The sequence below is a fragment of the Triticum urartu genome, chromosome 2A, assembly GCF_056163025.1.
Source record: "Triticum urartu cultivar PI428250 chromosome 2A, HENAU_Tu73, whole genome shotgun sequence".
NCBI lineage: Eukaryota > Viridiplantae > Streptophyta > Magnoliopsida > Poales > Poaceae > Triticum > Triticum urartu.
In genome coordinates, this window is record NC_141874.1 from 9,029,046 (window position 1) to 9,051,471 (window position 22,426).

General features: G+C 44.2%; 1 protein-coding gene across 2 annotated transcripts; it reads right to left on the bottom strand.

Annotated features, from left to right (window-relative positions):
• Positions 1-8,841: 8,841 nt before the first annotated feature.
• Positions 8,842-15,614, bottom strand: LOC147982803 (G-type lectin S-receptor-like serine/threonine-protein kinase At2g19130). Of its 2 annotated transcripts, XM_087542701.1 has the most exons (2): positions 13,824-15,614; positions 8,842-11,136 (listed from the first exon to the last, which is right to left on the bottom strand). In XM_087542701.1, exons 1-2 carry the CDS (start codon positions 15,531-15,533, stop codon positions 10,978-10,980), a joined length of 1,869 nt encoding a protein of 622 aa, XP_087398827.1. In that variant the 5' UTR covers positions 15,534-15,614; the 3' UTR covers positions 8,842-10,977. The 2 variants fall into 2 exon arrangements, with proteins under 2 accessions (XP_087398827.1, XP_087398826.1); XM_087542700.1 differs by lacking the exon at positions 8,842-11,136 and having other exon boundaries at positions 12,431-15,614.
• Between the last annotated feature and the right edge of the window lie 6,812 nt (positions 15,615-22,426).

Genomic DNA, 22,426 nt, shown 5'->3' on the forward strand with positions numbered 1-22,426 from the left:
CTCGGGTAAAGGCCATGTCCACCCTCTCAGTTTTCCCGACCAACATCCCCAATCTAGCAGTGACCCGAGCATCCTGAAGCTGCTTCGATGGTGCCCCCGAGAATCGCAGCTAGACCTGAGTGAGAGGCTTTCCCTGTGGCTCTACCTTCATCCACTCATGAAACTCAAGAATGCACTCGGTGCCAGGTACGCGGCACAACCAAAACTGACAAGACGCTCCAAGTCCTCTATTTTAGGGAAGTCCACCTTATACATATTGGCCTCAAGTCGCATAAGCTCCCACTGAAAATTACCTGGAGCTAACTCACTAAGTCTCTGCATAATCTGAGCCTCAGACACATCACCTTTTGTGACTTTGACAATCCCCGTGGTCGTGCTCTGGGGCTCCTCTGGGATCTCCCTCGCACTAGGAGACTCAAAAAACATCAACTCCCCCGTATCATGCACTGGCTTGAGGCAGGTATCACATAACTTAGTCACACATTCTGCTATAAAGTGTCCTCTCTCACCACAATGATAACACAACATCTTCTCCTTTTTACGAGCCCACTTGGAAGCTCTATCACCATCTGTCTGTTGGAAATATGCCCTAGAGGCAATAATAAATTGGTTATTATTATATTTCCTTGTTCATGATAATCGTTTATTATCCATGCTAGAATTGTATTGATAGGAAACTCAGATACATGTGTGGATACATAGACAACACCATGTCCCTAGTAAGCCTCTAGTTGACTAGCTCGTTGATCAATAGATGGTTACGGTTTCCTAACCATGGACATTGGATGTCGTTGATAACGGGATCACATCATTAGGAGAATGATGTGATGGACAAGACCCAATCCTAAGCCTAGCACAAGATCGTGTAGTTCGTATGCTAAAGCTTTTCTAATGTCAAGTGTCATTTCCTTAGACCATGAGATTGTGCAACTCCCGGATACCGTAGGAATGCTTTGGGTGTATCAAACGTCACAACGTAACTGGGTGACTATAAAGGTGCACTACAGGTATCTCCGAAAGTGTCTGTTGGGTTGGCACGAATCGAGACTAGGATTTGTCACTCCGTGTAAGCGGAGAGGTATCTCTGGGCCCACTCGGTAGGACATCATCATAATGTGCACAATGTGATCAAGGAGTTGATCACGGGATGATGTGTTACGGAACGAGTAAAGAGACTTGCTGGTAACGAGATTGAACAAGGTATCGGGATACCGACGATCGAATCTCGGGCAAGTATCATACCGATAGACAAAGGGAATTGTATACGGGATTGATTAAGTCCTTGACATCGTGGTTCATCCGATGAGATCATCGTGGAACATGTGGGAGCCAACATGGGTATCCAGATCCCGCTGTTGGTTACTAACCGGAGAACGTCTCGGTCATGTCTGCATGTCTCCCGAACCCGTAGGGTCTACACACTTAAGGTTCGATGATGCTAGGGTTATAAAGGAAGCTTGTATGTGGTTACCGAATGTTGTTCGGAGTCCCGGATGAGATGTCGGATGTCACGAGGAGTTCCGGAATGGTCCGAAGGTAAAGATTTATATATAGGAAGTCCTATTTCGGCCATCGGGACAAGTTTCGGGGTCATCGGTATTGTACCGGGACCACCGGAAGGGTCCCGGGGGCCCACCGGGTGGGGCCACCTATCCCGGAGGGTCCCATGGGCTGAAGTGGGAAGGGATCCAGCCCAAAGTGGGCTGGGGCGCCACATCCCTTAGGGCCCATGCGCCTAGGGTGAAGGGGGAACCCTAAGGAAGAGTCCCAAGGAGGGAAGGCACCTCCTAGGTGCCTTGGGGGGGAGGGAAACCTCCCCTGGCCGCCGCCCCCCTAGGAGATTGGATCTCCTAGGGCTGGCGCACCCCCCCTTGGGCTCCCTATATAGAGTGAGGGTAGGGGGCCTCTTGAGATGGTGCAGCCCCTCCCTCTCTCCCAAGTTCTTCTCCTCTTCTGCGGTGCTTGGCGAAGCCCTGCAGGATTGCCACGCTTCTCCATCATCACCACGCCGTTGTGCTGCTGCTGGATGGAGTCTTCCTCAACCTCTCCCTCTCTCCTTGCTGGATCAAGGCGTGGGAGACGTCACCGGGCTGTACGTGTGTTGAACGCGGAGGTGCCGTGCGTTCGGCACTTGATCATCGGTGCTTTGGATCACGACGAGTACGACTCCATCAACCCCGTTCACTTGAACGCTTCCGCTTAGCGATCTACAAGGGTATGTAGATGCAACTCTCCTTCCCCTCGCTGCTGGTCTCTCCATAGATAGATCTTGGTGACACGTAGGAAAATTTTGAATTTCTGCTACGTTCCCCAACAGTGGCATCATGAGCTAGGTCTATTGCGTAGATTCTATGCACGAGTAGAACACAAAGTAGTTGTGGGCGTTGATTTTGTTCAATATGCTTACCGTTACTAGTCCAATCTTGATTCGGCGGCATCATGGGATGAAGCGGCCCGGACCGACCTTACACGTACTCTTACGTGAGACTGGTTCCACCGACTGACATGCACTAGTTGCATAAGGTGGCTAGCGGGTGTCTGTCTCTCCCACTTTAGTCGGATCGGATTAGATGAAAAGGGTCCTTATGAAGGGTAAATAGCAATTGGCATATCACGTTGTGGTCTTTGCGTAGGTAAGAAACGCTCTTTCTAGAAACCCAGAGCAGCCACGTAAAACATGCAAACAACAATTAGAGGACGTCTAACTTGTTTTTGCAGGGTATGCTATGTGATGTGATATGGCCAAAGGATGTGATGAATGATATATGTGATGTATGAGATTGATCATGTTCTTGTAATAGGAATCACGACTTGCATGTCGATGAGTATAACAACCGGCAGGAGCCATAGGAGTTGTCTTTATTTATTTATGACCTGCATGTCAACATAAACGTCATGTAATTACTTTACTTTATTGCTAACCGTTAGCTGTAGTAGTAGAAGTAATAGTTGACGTGACAACTTCAAGAAGACACGATGATGGAGGTCATGATGATGGAGATCATGGTGTCATGCCGGTGACGATGATGATCATGGAGCCCCGAAGATGGAGATCAAAAGGAGCAATATGATATTGGCCATATCATGTCACTATTTGATTGCATGTGATGTTTATCATGTTTATACATCTTATTTGCTTAGAACGACGGTAGTAAATAACATGATCCCTTACAACAATTTCAAGAAGTGTTCTCCCCTAACTGTGCACCGTTGCTACAGTTCGTCGTTTCGAAGCACGCCGTGATGATCGGGTGTGATAGATCCTTACGTTCACATACAATGGGTGTAAGACAGTTTTACACATGCAAAACACTTAGGGTTAACTTGACAAGCCTAGCATGTACAGACATGGCCTCGGAACACAGAAGACCGAAAGGTCGAGCATGAGTCGTATAGAAGATACGATCAACATGAAGATGTTCACCGACGTTGGCTAGTCCGTCTCACGTGATGATCGGACACGGCCTAGTTGGCTCGGATCATGTAATCACTTAGATGACTAGAGGGATGTCGATCTGAGTGGGAGTTCATAAGATGAACTTAATTATCCTGAACATAGTCAAAAGGAATTTTGCAAATTATGTCATAGCTCGCGCTTCAGTTCTACTGTTTAGATATGTTCCTAGAGAAAAATTAGTTGAAAGTTGATAGTAGCAATTATGCGGACTAGGTCCGTAAACTGAGGATTGTCCTCATTGCATCATAGAAGGCTTATGTCCTTAATGCACCGCTCAGTGTGCTGAACCTCGAACGTTGTCTATGGATGTTGCAAACATCTGACATACACGTTTTGATAACTACATGATAGTTCAGTTAAACGGTTTAGAGTTGAGGCACCATAGACGTTTTTGAAACGTCACGAAACATATGAGATGTTTCGAGGGCTGAAATTGGGATTTCAGGCTCGTGCCCACGTCAAGAGGTATAAGACCTCCGACGATTTTCTTAACCTGCAAACTAAGGGAGAAAAGCTCAATTGTTGAGCTTGTGCTCAGATTGTCTGAGTACAACAATCATTTGAATCGAGTGGGAGCTGATCTTCCAGATGAGATAATGATGTTTCTCTGAAGTCATCATCACCAAGCTGCTAGAGCTTCGTGATGAACTATAATATATCAGGGACATATATGATGATCCTTGAAATATTCGCGATGTTTGACACCGCGAAAGTAGAGATCAAGAAGGAGCATCAATTGTTGATGGTTAGTGAAACCACTAGTCTCAAGAAGGGCAAGGGCAAGAAGGGATATTTCATGAAACGGCAATTCAGCTGCTGCTCTAGTGAAGAGACCCAAGGTTGAACCCAAACCCGAGACTAAGTGCTTCTATAATACAGCCACTGGAGTAGAATTACCCTAGATACTTGGTAGATTACAAGGCTGGCAAGGTCGATAGAAATATATTGGATATACATTATGTTAATTTGTACTTTACTAGTATTCCTTGTAGCACCAGGGTATTAGATACCGGTTTGGTTGCTAAGTGTTAGTAACTCGAAATAAAAGCTACGGAATAAATGGAGACTAGCTAAAGGTGAGCTGACGATATGTGTTGGAAGTGTTTCCAATGTTGATATGATCAAGCATCGCACGCTCCCTCTACCATCGAGATTGGTGTTTGCGTTGAGCATAGACATGATTGGATTATGTCTATCGCAATACGGTTATTCATTTAAGGAGAATAATGGTTACTCTATTTATTTGAATAATACCTTCAATGGTCTTACGCCTAAAATGAATGGTTTATTGAATCTCGATCGTAGTGATACACATGTTCATGCCAAAAGATATAAGATAGTAATGATAATACCACCTGCTTGTGGCACTGCCACGTAAGTCATATCGGTATAAAACGCATGAAGAAGCTCCATGTTGATTGATCTTTGGGCTCACTCGTTTTTGAAAAGTTTGAGACATGCGAACCATGTCTATTGGTGTTTATGCATGAAGAAACTCCATGCAAATGGACCGTTTGGACTCACTTGATTTTTGAATCACTTGAGACATGCGAATCATACCACATGGGCAAGATGACTGAAAGCCTCGGTTTCAGTAAAATGGAACTGGAAAGCAACTTGTTGGAAGTAATACATTTTGATGTGTGCAGTCCAATGAGTGCTGAGGCGTGTAGTGGATATCGTTATGGTCTTACTTCACAGATGATTTGAGTAGATGTCGAGTATATTTGCTTGATGAATCACGTGTCTGAATTATTGAAAGGTTCAAGTAATTTCAGGGTGAAGTTGAAAGATCGTCGTGACAAGAGGATAAAAGATCTATGATATGATCATAGAGATGAATATCTGAATTACGAGTTTGGCACAGAATTAAGACATTGTGGAAATTGTTTCACAACTGATACATCCTGGAACACCATAGTGTGATGGTGTGTCCGAACATCATAAATGCACCCTATTGGATATGATGCATACCATGATGTCTCTTATCGAATTACCACAATAATTTATGGGTTAGGCATTAGAGACAACCACATTCACTTTAAATAGGGCACCACGTGATTCCGATGAGATGACACCGTATGAACTATGGTTTAGAGAAACCTAAGCTGTCATTTCTTAAAAGTTTGGGGCTACAACGCTTATGTGAAAAAGGTTTCAGACTGATAAGCTCGAACCCAAAGCGGATAAATGCATCTTCATAGGACACCCAAAACAGTTGGGTATACCTCCTGTCTCATATCCGAAAGCAATAAGGGATTGTTTCTAGAATCAGGTCCTTTCTCGAGGAAAAGTTTCTCTCGAAGGATTGAGTGGGAGGATGGTGGAGACTTGATGAGGTTATTGAACCGTCACTTCAACTAGTGTATAGCAGGGCACAAAGAGTTGTTCCTGTGGCACCTACACCAATTGAAGTGGAAGCTTATGATATTGATCATGAAACTTCAGATCAAGTCACTCCCAAACCTCGTAGGATGACAAGGATGTGTACTACTTCAGAGTGGTATGTAATCCTGTCTTGGAAGTCATGTTGCTAGACAACAATGAACCTACGAGCTATGGAGAAGCGATGGTGGGCCCAGATTCCGATAAATGGCTCGAGGCCATAAAATCCGAGAGAGGATCCATGTATGAAAACAAAGTGTAGACTTTGGAAGAACTACTTGATGGTCGTAAGGCTGTTGAGTACAGATGGATTTTAAAAGGAAGACGGACAATGATGGTAAGTATCACCATTAAGAAAGCTCGACTTGTCGTTAAGATGTTTTCTGACAAGCTCAAGGAGTTGACTGCGATGAGACTTTCTCACTCGTAGCGATGCTAAGAGTCTGTTGGAATTATATTAGCGATTACTGCATTATTTATGAAATCTTGCAGATAGGATGTCAGAACATTGTTTCCTCGACGATTTATGAGGAAAGGTTGTATGTGATACAACCGGAAGTTTTTGTCAATCCTGAAATATGCTAATAAGTATGCAAAGCTCCAGCAATCCTTCTAAGGACTGGAGTAAGCATCTCGGAGTTGGAATGTATGCTTTGATGAGATGATCAAAGATTTTGGTGTATACAAAGTTTATGAGAAACTTGTATTTCCAAAGAAGTGAGTGGGAGCACTATAGAACTTCTGATAAGTATATGTTGTTGACATATTGTTAATCAGAAGTGACGTAGAATTTCTGGAAAGCATATAGGGTTATTTGGAAAATGTTTTCAATGGAAAGCCTGGATTAAGCTACTTGAACATTGAGCATCAAGATCTATAAGGATAGATCAAAACGCTTAATGGTACTTTCAAATGAGCACATACCTTGACATGATCTTGAAGGTGTTCAAGATGGATCAGTCAAATGCTATGTACCGCACCTGAAGTGTGCCTTGCCATAAGTCAGTCAAGGGGTACAAGAGTGATCCAAGAATGGATCACAGGACAGCGGTCAAAGTTATCCTTAGTAACTAGTGGACTAAGGAATTTTCTCAATTATGGAGGTGGTAAAAGAGTTCGTCGTAAAGGGTTATGTCGATGCAAGCTTAACACCTATCCGGATAGCTCTGAGTGGAGATACCGGATACGTATAATGGAGCAACAATTTAGAATAGCTCCAAGTAGAACAGTTATTTGGAATAGCTCCAAATAGAACGTGGTAGCTACATCTAGGAGATGACATAGAGATTTGTGAAATACATACGGATCTGAATGTTGCAGACCCGTCGACTAAAACCTATCTCACAAGCAACATGATCAAACCTAGAACTCATTGAGTGTTAATCACATAATGATGTGAACTAGACTACTGACTCTAGTAAACTCTTGGGTGTTAGTCACATGGCGATGTGACCTGTGAGTGTTAATCACATGACGATGTGAACTAGATTATTGACTCTAGTGCAAGTGGGAGACTGTTGGAAATATGCCCTAGAGGCAATAATAAATTGGTTATTATTATATTTCCTTGTTCATGATAATCGTTTATTATCCATGCTAGAATTGTATTGATAGGAAACTCAGATACATGTGTGGATACATAGACAACACCATGTCCCTAGTAAGCCTCTAGTTGACTAGCTCGTTGATCAATAGATGGTTACGGTTTCCTAACCATGGACATTGGATGTCGTTGATAACGGGATCACATCATTAGGAGAATGATGTGATGGACAAGACCCAATCCTAAGCCTAGCACAAGATCGTGTAGTTCGTATGCTAAAGCTTTTCTAATGTCAAGTGTCATTTCCTTAGACCATGAGATTGTGCAACTCCCGGATACCGTAGGAATGCTTTGGGTGTATCAAACGTCACAACGTAACTGGGTGACTATAGAGGTGCACTACAGGTATCTCCGAAAGTGTCTGTTGGGTTGGCACGAATCGAGACTAGGATTTGTCACTCCGTGTAAGCGGAGAGGTATCTCTGGGCCCACTCGGTAGGACATCATCATAATGTGCACAATGTGATCAAGGAGTTGATCACGGGATGATGTGTTACGGAACGAGTAAAGAGACTTGCCGGTAACGAGATTGAACAAGGTATCGGGATACCGACGATCGAATCTCGGGCAAGTATCGTACCGATAGACAAAGGGAATTGTATACGGGATTGATTAAGTCCTTAACATCATGGTTCATCCGATGAGATCATCGTGGAACATGTGGGAGCCAACATGGGTATCCAGATCCCGCTGTTGGTTACTGACCGGAGAACGTCTCGGTCATGTCTGCATGTCTCCCGAACCCGTAGGGTCTACACACTTAAGGTTCGATGACGCTAGGGTTATAAAGGAAGCTTGTATGTGGTTACCGAATGTTGTTCGGAGTCCCGGTTGAGATCCCGGATGTCACGAGGAGTTCCGGAATGGTCCGGAGGTAAAGATTTATATATAGGAAGTCCTATTTCGGCCATCGGGACAAGTTTCGGGGTCATCGGTATTGTACCGGGACCACCGGAAGGGTCCCGGGGGCCCACCGGGTGGGGCCACCTATCCCGGAGGGTCCCATGGGCTGAAGTGGGAAGGGATCCAGCCCAAAGTGGGCTGGGGCGCCACTTCCCTTAGGGCCCATGCGCCTAGGGTGAAGGGGGAACCCTAAGGAAGAGTCCCAAGGAGGGAAGGCACCTCCTAGGTGCCTTGGGGGGGAGGGAAACCTCCCCTGGCCGCCGCCCCCCTAGGAGATTGGATCTCCTAGGGCTGGCGCACCCCCCCCCCTTGGGCTCCCTATATATAGTGAGGGTAGGGGGCCTCTTGAGATGGTGCAGCCCCTCCCTCTCTCCCAAGTTCTTCTCCTCTTCTGCGGTGCTTGGCGAAGCCCTGCAGGATTGCCACGCTCCTCCATCATCACCACGCCGTTGTGCTACTGCTGGATGGAGTCTTCCTCAACCTCTCCCTCTCTCCTTGCTGGATCAAGGCGTGGGAGACGTCACCGGGCTGTACGTGTGTTGAACGCGGAGGTGCCGTGCGTTCGGCACTTGATCATCGGTGATTTGGATCACGACGAGTTCGACTCCATCAACCCCGTTCACTTGAACGCTTCCGCTTAGCGATCTACAAGGGTATGTAGATGCAACTCTCCTTCCCCTCGTTGCTGGTCTCTCCATAGATAGATCTTGGTGACACGTAGGAAAATTTTGAATTTCTGCTACGTTCCCCAACACTGTCTTGTCGGCGGCACCGACAGGACGCCCATCACCAAGGCCTCAGTCACAGTCACGTCAGCATTAGCCGGCGCCGTCACCGCATCCAAAGCCTGGCCGGACAATTCCGACGTCTGTCCAGAAGGAACCACCTCTGAGGACGCTGTCGGCTCCACAACGACAGGCGATGGAGGTTGGCGGTAACAGTTCCGACCACCACGATGACCACGATAACCACCTCTTTGCCGGTAATCTGGGCCAGATGCCCCCTCAACAAAGCCTCCGAGGGGCCGTAAAAAGGTCTTTCAGCTGTTCGATCACTCTGCCATGCATAACCACACCCGCCGCCCGTCGACGACGAGCCACGATGTTGTCCCTCACCATAAGTGTTGTAACCATCATCGCCCCACTGTCCTCGAGGTGGTCCATTACCACCACGGTTAACCGGGAAACGAGCATGTCCCACGCCTCCATCGCCGACATGCTCAGGTTGAGGTGGCGGTTCATGCGACTACACCGGCCCAGACCGTTGTTGCGGCGGTCTTGCAAGAAAGTGAGGCGGCGGCGCAGCCCGGGGCTGCTGCCCATGCGCCTGCGACTGATTGCGAAGCGTCACCACTGCCATCCTTGGCGTCGATGGTCTAGGACCCTGCGCGTTTCCACGCCCCGCAGCGGCTAGGGCGGGCGCCGTACCGGCCGACCCAGGAGCTGGCAGTCTAGGCCCCAAAGCGCCACCGCCATGACCCGCAGCGGCCGGCCTGGTCCCAGCGGCCGCCGAAGCTCTCTGACCCAGCGTGCCGCCACCGTGACCCGCAACGGCCGGCCCGGTCCCAGCAGCCACCGGGGTTTTCTGTCCTGGCGGTGCGCCACCACCACGGCCGACTGGCACGGTCCCGGCCGGGGGTTTCGGTCCTGGTGGACCACCTCCACGCCCCGCCATGGCCGCGAGAGGAGGAACACGGGCAGCACGGCCAGGCCCATACCTAGGAAACCCGGGAACGGCGCGAGTTCGACGAACCCTAGGCGGAGGCGGCGGAGGAGAGCGATCAGGAGAACGACGTCATAGCGATTTGCATGCGGCTACATACACCGTAGATACGTTCGGCGTTACTTGGGCCTCATACACAGGAGCGTCCGGTCCGATCCGCTGCGCCTCACGGCTGACATGCTGGGCCACATACCCGGACATGCCAGAGTCCGTGACGGCCCGCTCAGTCACAGGCCCGGGATGGCCCAGAAGCTGATCCAAACGCTTCTCCCTGGCCGCTCGGATCTGAGCCGCCGTGCTGGTCGCCGGCGACGGCTGCGCCGCCACCGGTCGGCCCTTCCTATTCTTATTTCTAATCACACGAGTCCAAGAATCCGGCAAGAAGAAATCCGACAATGTGATTGGCTTGATACATACCTTGGGTATAGGTCCTTTTCATGGCCGGATCGTGGAGGCCGCCGTCCTCTGGTGAACAATCCGTCCAACCAGCTCCACCTTGTCCTCGGGGTTCAGTCCCTGCCGCGCTGGATCGTCACGCGGCACAACATCGTCCACAATCATGGCCACTTCCTCCTCCGAATATCCTGGATTGAACGCTTCACAGATCACATCCGATGGCGTCGGCGAGTACAACTCCGGCGAGTCTCCGGCGTAGTTCCCGTCGTCGTCAGCCTCATCGTCTGATTCCACGAGCGCCCAGAACCGGCCGCCGACGTGTCCACGTCCAGGGCCGGCGGAAGCCGCCGTCCGGTTCGCGGCGATCGCCGTGGGCGTCGCCCGCGTCGCCTGCCTCCCCCTCATTCGCTAGGAGTGCCACAGTGCTAATTGCCTCGTTCTTTCTTTGGATCATTGGGTCACATGACAGGCGGTGATATGGCCTGTTCGGGCGGGAAGTATGCCCTCCCAGCTATGTTCCTACTCCATCAAGAATGGCTTTTGGCACTGGTAGAGAGCTCAAGATTTTGTGCACTGGTCCAGACCTGCTCTTGTGATTTTTACTCATTATACTTTCGGAAAGACAAGTCTGCATTTGAAAATTGCTAATAGAGCTTGAGCTCCATGGAGCCTGAAATACAAAAAAAATCTAAAAATTTATGTGTCAAAAAGTTGTGAAAAAAAGTACAGACATACCTTTGGATGTATACTATTTGTCTCTACAGTTTCATTGTGAAATAGAGTTTATGCAAGCTACACATAGTAAAAAAAAGGGATTTCTAGCACATGTACCATCTATCTATTATATTTTACTATATACTAAAAGGAAAATACGGAGGATAATTAGAGATATTGGCTAGAAAATCTCACATTAATCAGAAAATGACGACACTTCAACTTGTGGACAACGTGTTGGAACCATTCAATCATCGTAAAAAGATTTTATGTCAAAAAATGTATTAGAGATATTGGCTAGAAAATCTCTGACGATGGCAGGGGAGATCAAGGGTGGAAGGGGAAGCTAGAGCGGACACGAAAGAGGAGTCGCCCGTTGGGATGACGCGGGGCCTGGCGAGTTGGTGCTGATTGAAGTGCTAGCTCCCGATTCTTTTCTCTCCAACTAAATTAGGCAGAACAGTAGTGAATCTTCAAGCAAGGAGACTGGCTCAATTTGCATCTCCAAAATAATACTCCAGTCAAATTTAGTTTGGCCAGTCCAATCATGCACTCACAACGCTCCAAGATACACGTGGAGTGAGGTTGTCGTATGCATCAAGTGGTTAATTTGAAGTCTTTGCCAGAAAGAAGAAAGAAAGAGGACTTCAGTAGTTGTGTTCGTTCTTTCAAAGCAAGTACGTTTGGGGTCAAAACGCCGCAAAAGAAAAATGAACATCCTAGAATTCCATGCAACTCACTATACAAGTCGCCGCTAGGTGCGCCGTATGTGCTGGTCGAAACTTACCAAATTTGACTCCAGTCAGTGGGTCACTAGTTGTTATTAGGAGAAACTGAAAGCCAGAGCAATACGCTATATACGTTCAAGTGAGCAGCTAGCTAGCCAGCACAACTAGGTTTTGGCCACCATGTAGTATGCAATTTGTATGCTTTGGAAGGATCGTCCCATCTTCTCCGGCAAATCTGCATCCGACGCCGGTTCTGTCAACTGCCGACGTCCTCCATCACGGTTAGCTAGTATGCATCAGATGAAACACCGACGGCCACTCACAGTCGTCCATTGTCGTAGTGCAGTGAATGTGAAACAGTAATCCCAACTTGCTTTGGCTGTTTTATTTATTTATTTAATATCAGTGATCATCCGGCGATCAAACATGAAAATTTGTTACCATTTGTTCTTGGTATCATTGCTACCTTGCTTGCAATCAAACAGTCTCCGTCACCACAGAAGATTCTTTTTTTGAAACTTGAGGAATTTATTTCAATCTCTAAGCAAGTCACAGAGACTAATGTGCATGATTCCACATTAAGATTAGTGATACATGTGCTGTGACTGAACACTCCACGAATCCTTGTCATGTCTAACACCAGCACAAGTGAAAATACAATCTCACGCATTATAGATGTTAAAATCATCCTGAGCTTGCCTATGTGCTATCTTGCTGTTTGTCCTACGGATGTTGAAGACTCTAGCATCAGCTTCGTTACTGTGGTTGATGAATGTATTAAGTGCAGGTCTGTTTTTCAGTGGACGCCTTGTTGTTGCTTGCCTGCTTCTGCCAAAACTTTGATTATCTATTAAGCAATTTGGTTTATAAAGGTTCAGCACCTTGGCTACTTCAGAAACCAGCTCCAAAGCATTAGCTCCAGCCTCTATGACTGAACAAGCCGTTGATGCCGCAGTGGAAATAGCTTGGTGTTTCCCTCCTGCTGACAAAGACGCCCCTACAATGCCTGGTTACTATAATTGGCCATTGAAAAACGAGAGGCAGTTTGGTAACTACAAGTTTGCCTCCTTTATTCCTTCTCCACCACATTACAATTTAAAATCGTTGAAACAAAGATTAGCAACATCCGATGTAAAATATTTATAAATTACATTGAAGTTGTATCAGAGTGTTCTGTTATAGCTGCAAGTAGTCTTGGCATTGGGGGCATATCAATCTCCTGTAGACCCTCAAGAACACGTACCACTTCATCCATCGCCGGCCGATCAAACTCATTATCTTGAATGCACCAACATGCAACTTTGCAAACCCTTTCAGCTTGTATCGTATTGAAGTCGACATGTAACCGTGGATCCACCAAACTCCCCACATCCCCTTCATGAAGCTTGTTGACGACTTGTACAGGGAAATATTCAACATGATAACTGTTGCTAGTGGATTCTTCACCTGAATTTCTCCTTCCTGATATGATTTCCAACAATACCATGCCAAAGCTATAAACATCAATTTTTGGTGTAACAGCAACTCCACTAAGCCACTCTGGGGCAAGATAACCTACAGTTCCCCTGAATGTAGTCAGAATTCGGCTCCAATTTCTTCCCAGAAACACTGCCAGCCCAAAGTCCGCAACTTTAGGAGCCAATGATGCATCGAGGAGTATGTTTTCTGGCTTAATATCACTGTGTATGATGCACTTGTGACAACTCTGATGCAAGTAGAACAATCCTCTAGCAACTCCTAGGGCTATTTGATACCTGGTACTCCAACTTAGCACACCAAAATTGCTCTTAAATAGATGACCATCAAGAGAGCCATTTAGCATATGTTCATAGACAAGCAACCTATTATGTCCTTCACAGCAGAAACCAATCAATTTGACTAGATTGATATGTTGGATCAGTCCAAGTGAGCTCACCTCAGCCCTAAATTGCTTCTCTCCCTGGCGAGCACCATCAAGCCTTTTCACCGCTATCGGAGTCGATCCACTTAACACTCCCTTATAAACAGAGCCAAAACCACCTCCTCCCAGCTTTTCAGAGAAGTTTTTAGTAGCGTCAACTAAATCGGTGTATCTAAAGGCAATAATCCCACCACAACCTTGGTTATCGTATAATGGAGAACAACACCACTTGAATTTGTTCCTCTGAACCACTAACAACATCACGAGCATTATTAACGCAAAGCTAATAATGCTTGCAGCAATAACAACTCCAACGCTTAGTTTTCTTTTGTTTTTGCTCAGACTTGGAAAATCATTGGCCGCAAGGCGAAGGTAAAGAACATCTTCAGCAAAAATTTCAATGCCATCATTCAGATTTACACTAAGCAATTCCCCATGCCAGACAGAGCACATGTTATTGTTATAGGAATAAGCAGTGCAGGAGCAGGAACCTCGACAAGCTTCTTCACATTTTCTCTGAGTGGTAATATTTTGTATGCTTTTTGGATTGTAGGGCAATGTAACATGAGTAATAGGGTGGAACATGTCTGTTGAACTTGTCTTGTTGGTAGGGCAATGTAATGGTGTACTTCTGATGCAACCTCCTGTCCGATCATCAAGGTACCAATCTGTTGGCGACTTCTGAGAGAAGCTCTCCATACAATCACAGAATGGACGTGCATTACCGCGTGCAGTGCCATTGCAGACCGTGAAAGGTCCGCAGGTAGCCGTCGGAGTGCAGGGATCAATAGGTTTGGATTGTACAGTTTGCCAAGACTGTTCGGCTTCCGACCATATATTCAGCTTGATCTGGCCAAAGATGTCTAGTGATAATGTGGAAGATGATTCATCAGGTGAAGTGTACATGTAGTACTCCTCTTCGTTGTTATCAACGTATGTTACGTTAATCAAACCTTTGGTCCGCGAATCCGCATTTATAACCATCATAATTACTGGTAAAAGTTTGGACATTTGTGATGTTCCATATTCCCAATTCCAGTACACTACTGAGGGATTTCGGCGCTTCATGATGATCCCACTGGTGGCTAGTTCAAGGGTGTATGAGCCGAGACCTGGATCAATCAGGCTCTTCTTAGAGATGCCAAATCTACTCAAACCGGTGATCTTGTTCCGGCCTCCCTTGGCACCAGGAAGCAGAACATCTGTTGGGTAGTCGAAACTCTGCCACAACGGCGGACCAGATGATGGGCCTTCTGTGAGGACAAGGTTTCCGTTGTTCAAGAGAACGGCGGTACTACTGGTGTTTATGTTGGTTTGTGTTCTATTGATGATGTGAGTGGACCAGAGTACAGACTCGGTACCGGCATGGTTCACGATGGCAAGATTGCCATCACTAGAGATTTTGAGGTGTGTTAGGTGGAGCTCGGGGCCGGGTATTGGCTTCTCTCTATTACCAACCCAGACAGTAGTGAAAACCGGAATCTTATCGAACCATATGCCAAGGTACCAGTTGGGGGAGGTGGTGGTGTCGGACTTACTGATGGTGGTGCGTGCTGCAGGCTGGAAGAAGCCGAGCGCGAACTTGCCGTTGCTTGAGACGAGCTTGTCGCCGACGGCAAGCGTCTGGGCAGCCGTGAGAGTATCATGTGAAGTTGTAGAGGAACATGGAGGAGCGTGCAAGGAGGAGACGAGGAGAAGTAGGAGTAATGTGTAGAGGGCAGGCATGGATAAGAGTGTCTAAGGACTTGACAGAGCATGAGTAATGTGTTGACGGTGGAGGGATGTTGTGCTGTTGGGAGAAGGCAGAACAAGTGTTTTTATAGAATGAAAATGGCGGAGCGTATCATACACGTTCAGATGATTGAAGGAGAAGAAGGGCCCACTTGGAGAAGAATGGCTACATGTTTATCAAAAAGAGACGAATGGCTACATAGTATATACCCACATGGGCAGCCACTTGGACTAGTTATACTACGTGTACTCCCACGTCCTATATGTGTCAACAAAAAAACGGTCAAGAATGTCCAGCTGAATGAAGGAGAATGACGTACGCGGTCCACTTGGGGTCAAGTAGATTAGCATGTTCAGCTGAGTGAGCGAAGCTTCCATGGCCCTTTCCCTTGCCCCAGCCAACCACGGGCCTTGGTCAAGTCACTCACGAGGCTTCCACGAACCTGCTGCTGGAGCTAGCTGATGCTGCTTGTACCAACTATTGATCTGGGCCTGAGTACAATACATTAGGTTTGTATATCAAGTTGGCTAGACTGCACTTTAGTCGCTGCAAGTCCGGAATAACTTGTTCGCCACAGCGAACATCATGTATCAACTAGCTAGGGAAAGCCACCTTCATGATCTGAAACCTATTAATGAGTTGCCAAAGCAGTTTATTAGGTACGTAAAGGTCCTTGTTGTGCTTTCACTACTCCTACAGCCTGAATGGAGATGAAGTGCTACTAATTTGGGTCACAGGAGTTAAATAGTTATTTGCGCAAAAACATGCCATGAACAAAAATTTATAAAGAAAACGGAACAGAGACATAAATTTATAGTTTTTCATGATTTAATGTATAAGAAATGCGATGTTATACTCTAAAAAACCTGACATCCTCTAACATATAGATTACCAAGATATATTCAAAATGCTACGATGGCAAATATGTTGATCCAGATCATGGTGAAAAATACATAAACTAGGTATGTTTAACAAGGTAGACTAATAAGGAGAACATTGGGTTCTCTAAAAACATGGCAAATTTACAAAACAATTATGTAGTGTTCACGTGGCAAAATTTGCGTTGTGAAATAAGTTTACATGGTAATTCTACATGGTGAAAAAACTTGTGAGAGAGGCAGAAATTTTCGATATGAATAATATAATAGTATATATAAAAGAATTTATCATGGTATGTTAAATAAAATTTACATGGTAATTCTAACAAATTTGCCATGGAAAATAGCCAAAAAAATATATTTCTAAGATCAAAATTTACCATGGTATGATTAATAAAATTGCCATAACTATGATAAAACTACCATGGTCCAATAAATAAATTTGCCATGATCTTAATAAAAACATTGCCATGTCTCAGATAATGGAATTCCCGTGATACCGACAAATAAACTCCCATTGATTAATTAATAAAACTACGACAGTGTAAATAATATAATTTAATGCCCCCTATTATAAAATTACACACGACCAATTTTTAGATTTTGTTCTCTAAAAACATGGCGACTTTTGGGATTTTGTAAAATAATGGGCACATGGCCAAACAAAATATGAGTTTTCTTGTTACAAAAAGGATGGAAATTTTAGGGATTTGTCAGGGTGCACATGGAAAAAATTGAGAAAATTTGTAAAAGGTGAAAAAGTTATGGATTTTTTTCTTCAAAAAAAGATGGATTAGTCATGCACACATGCAAAATTAGGGATTTTTTTTTCTCTAAAAGCATTGCAAGTTATGAAAAAAAAATAACACATGTCAAATTTAGAAGATTTATTCTTTATTAAGGAAAAATTAGCAAATTGCCATGTCCACAAGCTAATTTTAGGATATTTGTTTTAAAAATATGACAAAATTTAGGGATTTGCCATGGGTACATGAAAAAATTAGGAGATTTATCTTATATATCTAAATAATAATCCCCCACTACCCTATTTCTCTCAACACACAAGCATGCCACCACATCAATCAGCATGCATGGGAAAAGGGCCACCCCTACTAACCTATTTCTCTCAACATGCAAGCATTCCACCTCATCATGCAAAGTCGGCGGGAAAAAACTCACCTAAGCATGCAAGCATACATGAGAATTTGAATTCAATTATGCTACTTATATTATAAATATTTTACAAGTATACAATAATCAAACATAATAAATCATATGTATTTAAATTTTAGTTTTTATATTATTTCTTAAAATATTTATGTTCTATACAACCAAATCTCACTGAAATATACTGCAAACCATCACCGCACCAACGTGCGGGTTATCATCTAGTTCTTCCAAAAATGATGGCAACATTAGGAATTTATCAGAAGAGGAGATGGCAAATTTGCCATGATAAGTACAATAAAAATGCCATGGGTACAAGATAAAAAAATATAATGGGCACATGCCAAACTTAGGAATTTTGCTGTTTTAAAAAGGATTTGTCATGGTCCAAAAAATACATTTCGGATGGATTGTTCAATAAATTTGCCATGGTCCAAAAAACACAGTTGACATAGTCCAAAAAGTACATGCCAAATGTTCATTAGTTTAGTACCTATATCATGTCAAATGTTGTTCACATGGAAAATTTGAAGAAAAAAATTGGTATTGGCAAAAGGAGCTAATTTTCCATCGCAAATTTGGAAAACAAATTGTAAAAAAGGAAAATTAACATGGCAAAAATGTGGATTAAAATGACCTATGTAGATCATGGGCACAAGATAAAGATTTTGTAGTGGGGGCATGGGAAATTTAGTAAAAAAAATTGAAAAAGGTATGGTTGCCATTACATTTAAGATACACACACACAAAATTAGTCGTGATGTTTGTAAAAAAGGCCATGCCTGAAAATTTTACATTTTGCCATGCGTGAGAAACTAACATTTTCTATGACTTGAAAAACAAAACAAATGGAAGCTTAACAATTATGTTTGAACCTAGGCACACATGGAAAACTTCATGCCATTTCCGTTGAAATCTTAATATTAATTAAGATTTATGCAATTTATCATGTATGAGGAAATAAATTTTACTCCCTCCGATCCAAATTAATTTATGTAGCTTTAGTACAACTTTGTACTAAACTGGCGTCATTTAATTTGGATTGGAGGGAGTATCAAGTTGCCATGTGACCATTCATAAATTTGCTATGGACAAATGCAACAAATTTACCATGGTTCATGGAATAAATTGCCATGTGAATAGTTTGTTGAAATATAGGCAAGAACTTAGAAAAGTGGACATGGCAAGAACATGAACAAATTGCCATTAATAGTTTATAGCTAAAGGAAAGCAACTTAGAATTGCAATGGCATAAACATAGCTAAAACAAAATCACAACATAAGTAGTCAAACACATCATGTGATAATCTTGCTAGTCTTTTCACAAAGTCTCTACTACGATCCAGTTTTCAAAGATGTGTTCATGGAATTGGTAGGAGGAATCTTAGAGCCTTGCAAGGTTCAGGGGGAGTGTACGCCCGAATCATAGTTGTATTTGATGATACTAAAGATCGTTGGTCCAGTAGAAAATTTTCAATGCAGAAGACTAGACTGTGCACTCTTCCTTAGTGAGTTTTCCCAAGGGGTTTTGTCAAGTAGGTTTTTGAGGAGGCAACAAGTGCAACTAGATATACGCATGCAATCACTCTTTTTCCATAAACTTGGAGGGGGGGCTGCTCAACCAATTTGTAATTAGAGAAACAGTAATTAATGACATTAGTAATATGGCATGAAACCTTTGCAACATATCAAAAGGTTAATATGGGCTTATTACTAAAATGCCCATGGTGGGTTAGGGTATAAAGAGCCATGAGATGGAGTGTTTTTTGTACATAATTAAGTCGATTTGAGTTAACACGAGAGAAAACAATGAAAAGAGCTATAATAAAGAGCTTGCACGTTTCTCTATACACATATTGGGTTCCTTATTCGTGCAACTTGTTGGTTTTCCTATTCAACCTTTGATTCGAATCGGAAGATCGGCAACGATTTTATAACAGGAATGGTCGTCTTGTTGCTGATCGGCCACCAGCTAGCGAGGGCCTCTTTTCACCGGGGAGAGTACAATAATATCGCAAAATCCACAAAGACAGCAACAACACCGTGAGATGGACGAGCACCGGCGTACTCACCACTCGTTCAACAATTAGGAACATTAACATATTCTCTTGCAATTAAAGCCTAGCTAGCTACAGGCAATAAGCTTTGTTCCCTAAATTGACCCCTTTGACATGCCTTTGACATCTTCACAGTTGAGCATTTATTCTTGGCAGAATCCTAATGAAATATCGAAAGTGAGAGAAGATAGTGACTGGTTAGGAAACTAGTGTCAAAATCGCTCTTATATTATGGGACGGGGGGGAGTAGGCCCTAATTGTTCACCATGTGTGATGCTATGTGCAACTTTCAATAGAGTGTATTATACTGTTTGTAGAAGAAGCAGTAGAAAGAAAAAGTATTGTCCAACGAGTGGGAAAACGGCTCATCATTGACTGGTTTTCAGTCCGGAGGTGTTCTTGCACCCCACTCATCCTTGGCAAGGCCGGAGGTTCATTTCCCTTCCGTTCATCCCTCGGCGGCCGAAGGGTTGAGGAACCCTGGTTCTTTTTCTGGGTGAACAATTAGGGATGCGATTTGGTCCCTCATCAGCATGATTGAGTTGGTGATGGCTCGTCCCGGTGGGGAACAACAAGCCTTCCCAACTTTGTTCCTACTACATCAAGGACGATTTCTGGCATTGGTGGAGAGCCTAAGAATTTGAGCACCAAACAAGGGTCGTCCATGGCCAGATCTCGGTTCTTGAGCAAGCTCCTCCACTGTGAGAGGATGCAAGTGTTATCCGGAATAATTGGGCGTAAAGCGCCTGTAGGTGGATTTTCAAGTCCGCCGTCAAATCTCAGGGGAAAAGGACACCAGGGGCTATTTGACCTAACTTGTCGGAGACTGAACTACCGCTCGACACCTTCATCGTAGGAAGGAAAAAAAACCTGGATCCCTGAGCAACAGTGTTATTAGGTCACCGAAGATCGGGGCCCGATAAAAAGCAATTAGAAAACAAATCTAAGTAGTTCCACACACCGCGCTTTGCTTAAAAGACAGAGGTATGTTTGTAAAGGCAGCCTAGGCACAACGCGATCCTTAGAAAACATACCTAGATTCAAAGTCCACTCTCTCCTTCAGCTTCCACCACTATCGTTGCACGTTAGCGCATCCGTTTTTTCATTCAGGAACGAGGGGACTAAAAAATTTGTCAAAAGTCATCTTTTTATTTAACTAAGTAAATATTCTAAAAAATATGTCTATGTGTACGATGATTAGTTACAACCAACCGAAAGACTTATTTAAATAATAGGGAATTTCCTCCTCCAGTCTACTCCTAGGACTACATCATATGCTCCCAACTCCATGGCCAACAAATTAAACTACAATCCATATCCTTTCATCTCCCACTATACACCAGCTGAACACATCCCATACAATCAGCTCGAAGAGCATCTCATGCTAGTCTGCTCTAGTCCCTTTATGAAACTTTCGTCCTTCTCCTGTTGCTTGATTCACCATCATTAAATGATACAAGTCTTGGATAAGAATCTACAACGCACTAGAACGTCCAGTTCTATAAACATTGGTACCAGGGGTTCTATGATAAAAAAAATCTTATATTTGTTTGCTTGCCACTCAACCAAAGAAATGTAAAGTTGTTCGAAATGAGCACTAATTGAAAAGTCAAATTTAATTTCAGACTGTGTATCTATTTTCAAATTGTTTACTTACCAGGGGTTCTATAAACATTGTGCATTTATTTTCATATTTTTTTTAAAAAAATGAAAAGTCAAAATTTGGATTTTTGGAAATTTCGAGCTCCATGGAGCCCCAGACCCAAATTGCCTCACTCGTTTGCATTGTTTCATGTAGCAACAAGAGAACAACGTTGCTGTCGAAAATCAAGTATCAATGAATTATGCCCTTACAAAAAACACTCTTACATAAATTAAAAAATACATTCAAATACTTGAGGGTGCTGAAGTCTTCTTTGTCATGCATCCACCGGCAATGTGTGTATGGCCTTTTTATATCAATGGTACTAACCATTTCGTAGTACCTAGTATCTTTGAATTTTGAAGGAGTTGCAACGTGTGCATACTGCACACGCATGAGTATACCCGTGAGGAAGGATGTGCTCTCTTATAGCACCATAGTACCTAGTATACAAAGGGAAAGATATTGCTATTTCAAGGGAATTGGCCAAGCAAAGATAGTGCACATCTGTTGTTATTATGAAATAAAATGTATTTTTCATAAGAAACTATGGATGAATAATGCCATAGAAACGAGATAACTACCTCCAACCAATCAAAAAGAAGCTACTAGTCTACAACTTGGTCTATGGAGACATAATATTTCGTGAAGAGAGGACCAGGAAGCGACCGAAACCCTAGCTATTACCCCATCTACTCCCCCATCTCGCTGCTGCGGGGGCGCATCACGGAGAAAAGATCTTACAGCCTTGGGGAGGGGGGAGGTTCTGATTGCGGGCGGCCTACTTGTGGAGGAGTTGGAGGGCTGTCTCGAGATGGTGAAGGAGATGTGTTCTTGAGTGACGGTCTTCGTTAGGCGATGCTCGATGGCGGCGTTGGTGATCCGTCACAGCAATCTCCAACAGCGCCCCGACCTAGCTAGGTCACCGCAGAAGAGGGAGTTAGTGCATGGTCCTAGATGGCGGCGAGCTCGACATCGGACACAGTCCTGTTGTGTCATGACATGGGTGTTTTTTCCAGATTTTCTTTAGTGAGTCTTCGAATTTGGTTTGGGACGGCAAGGCGACAGTGTTGTTCTAGTGTAGGAATAATTACTGCTCTTTTCCATTTAGTTGGTGTTTTTTATCCAAGGCGCGGATCATG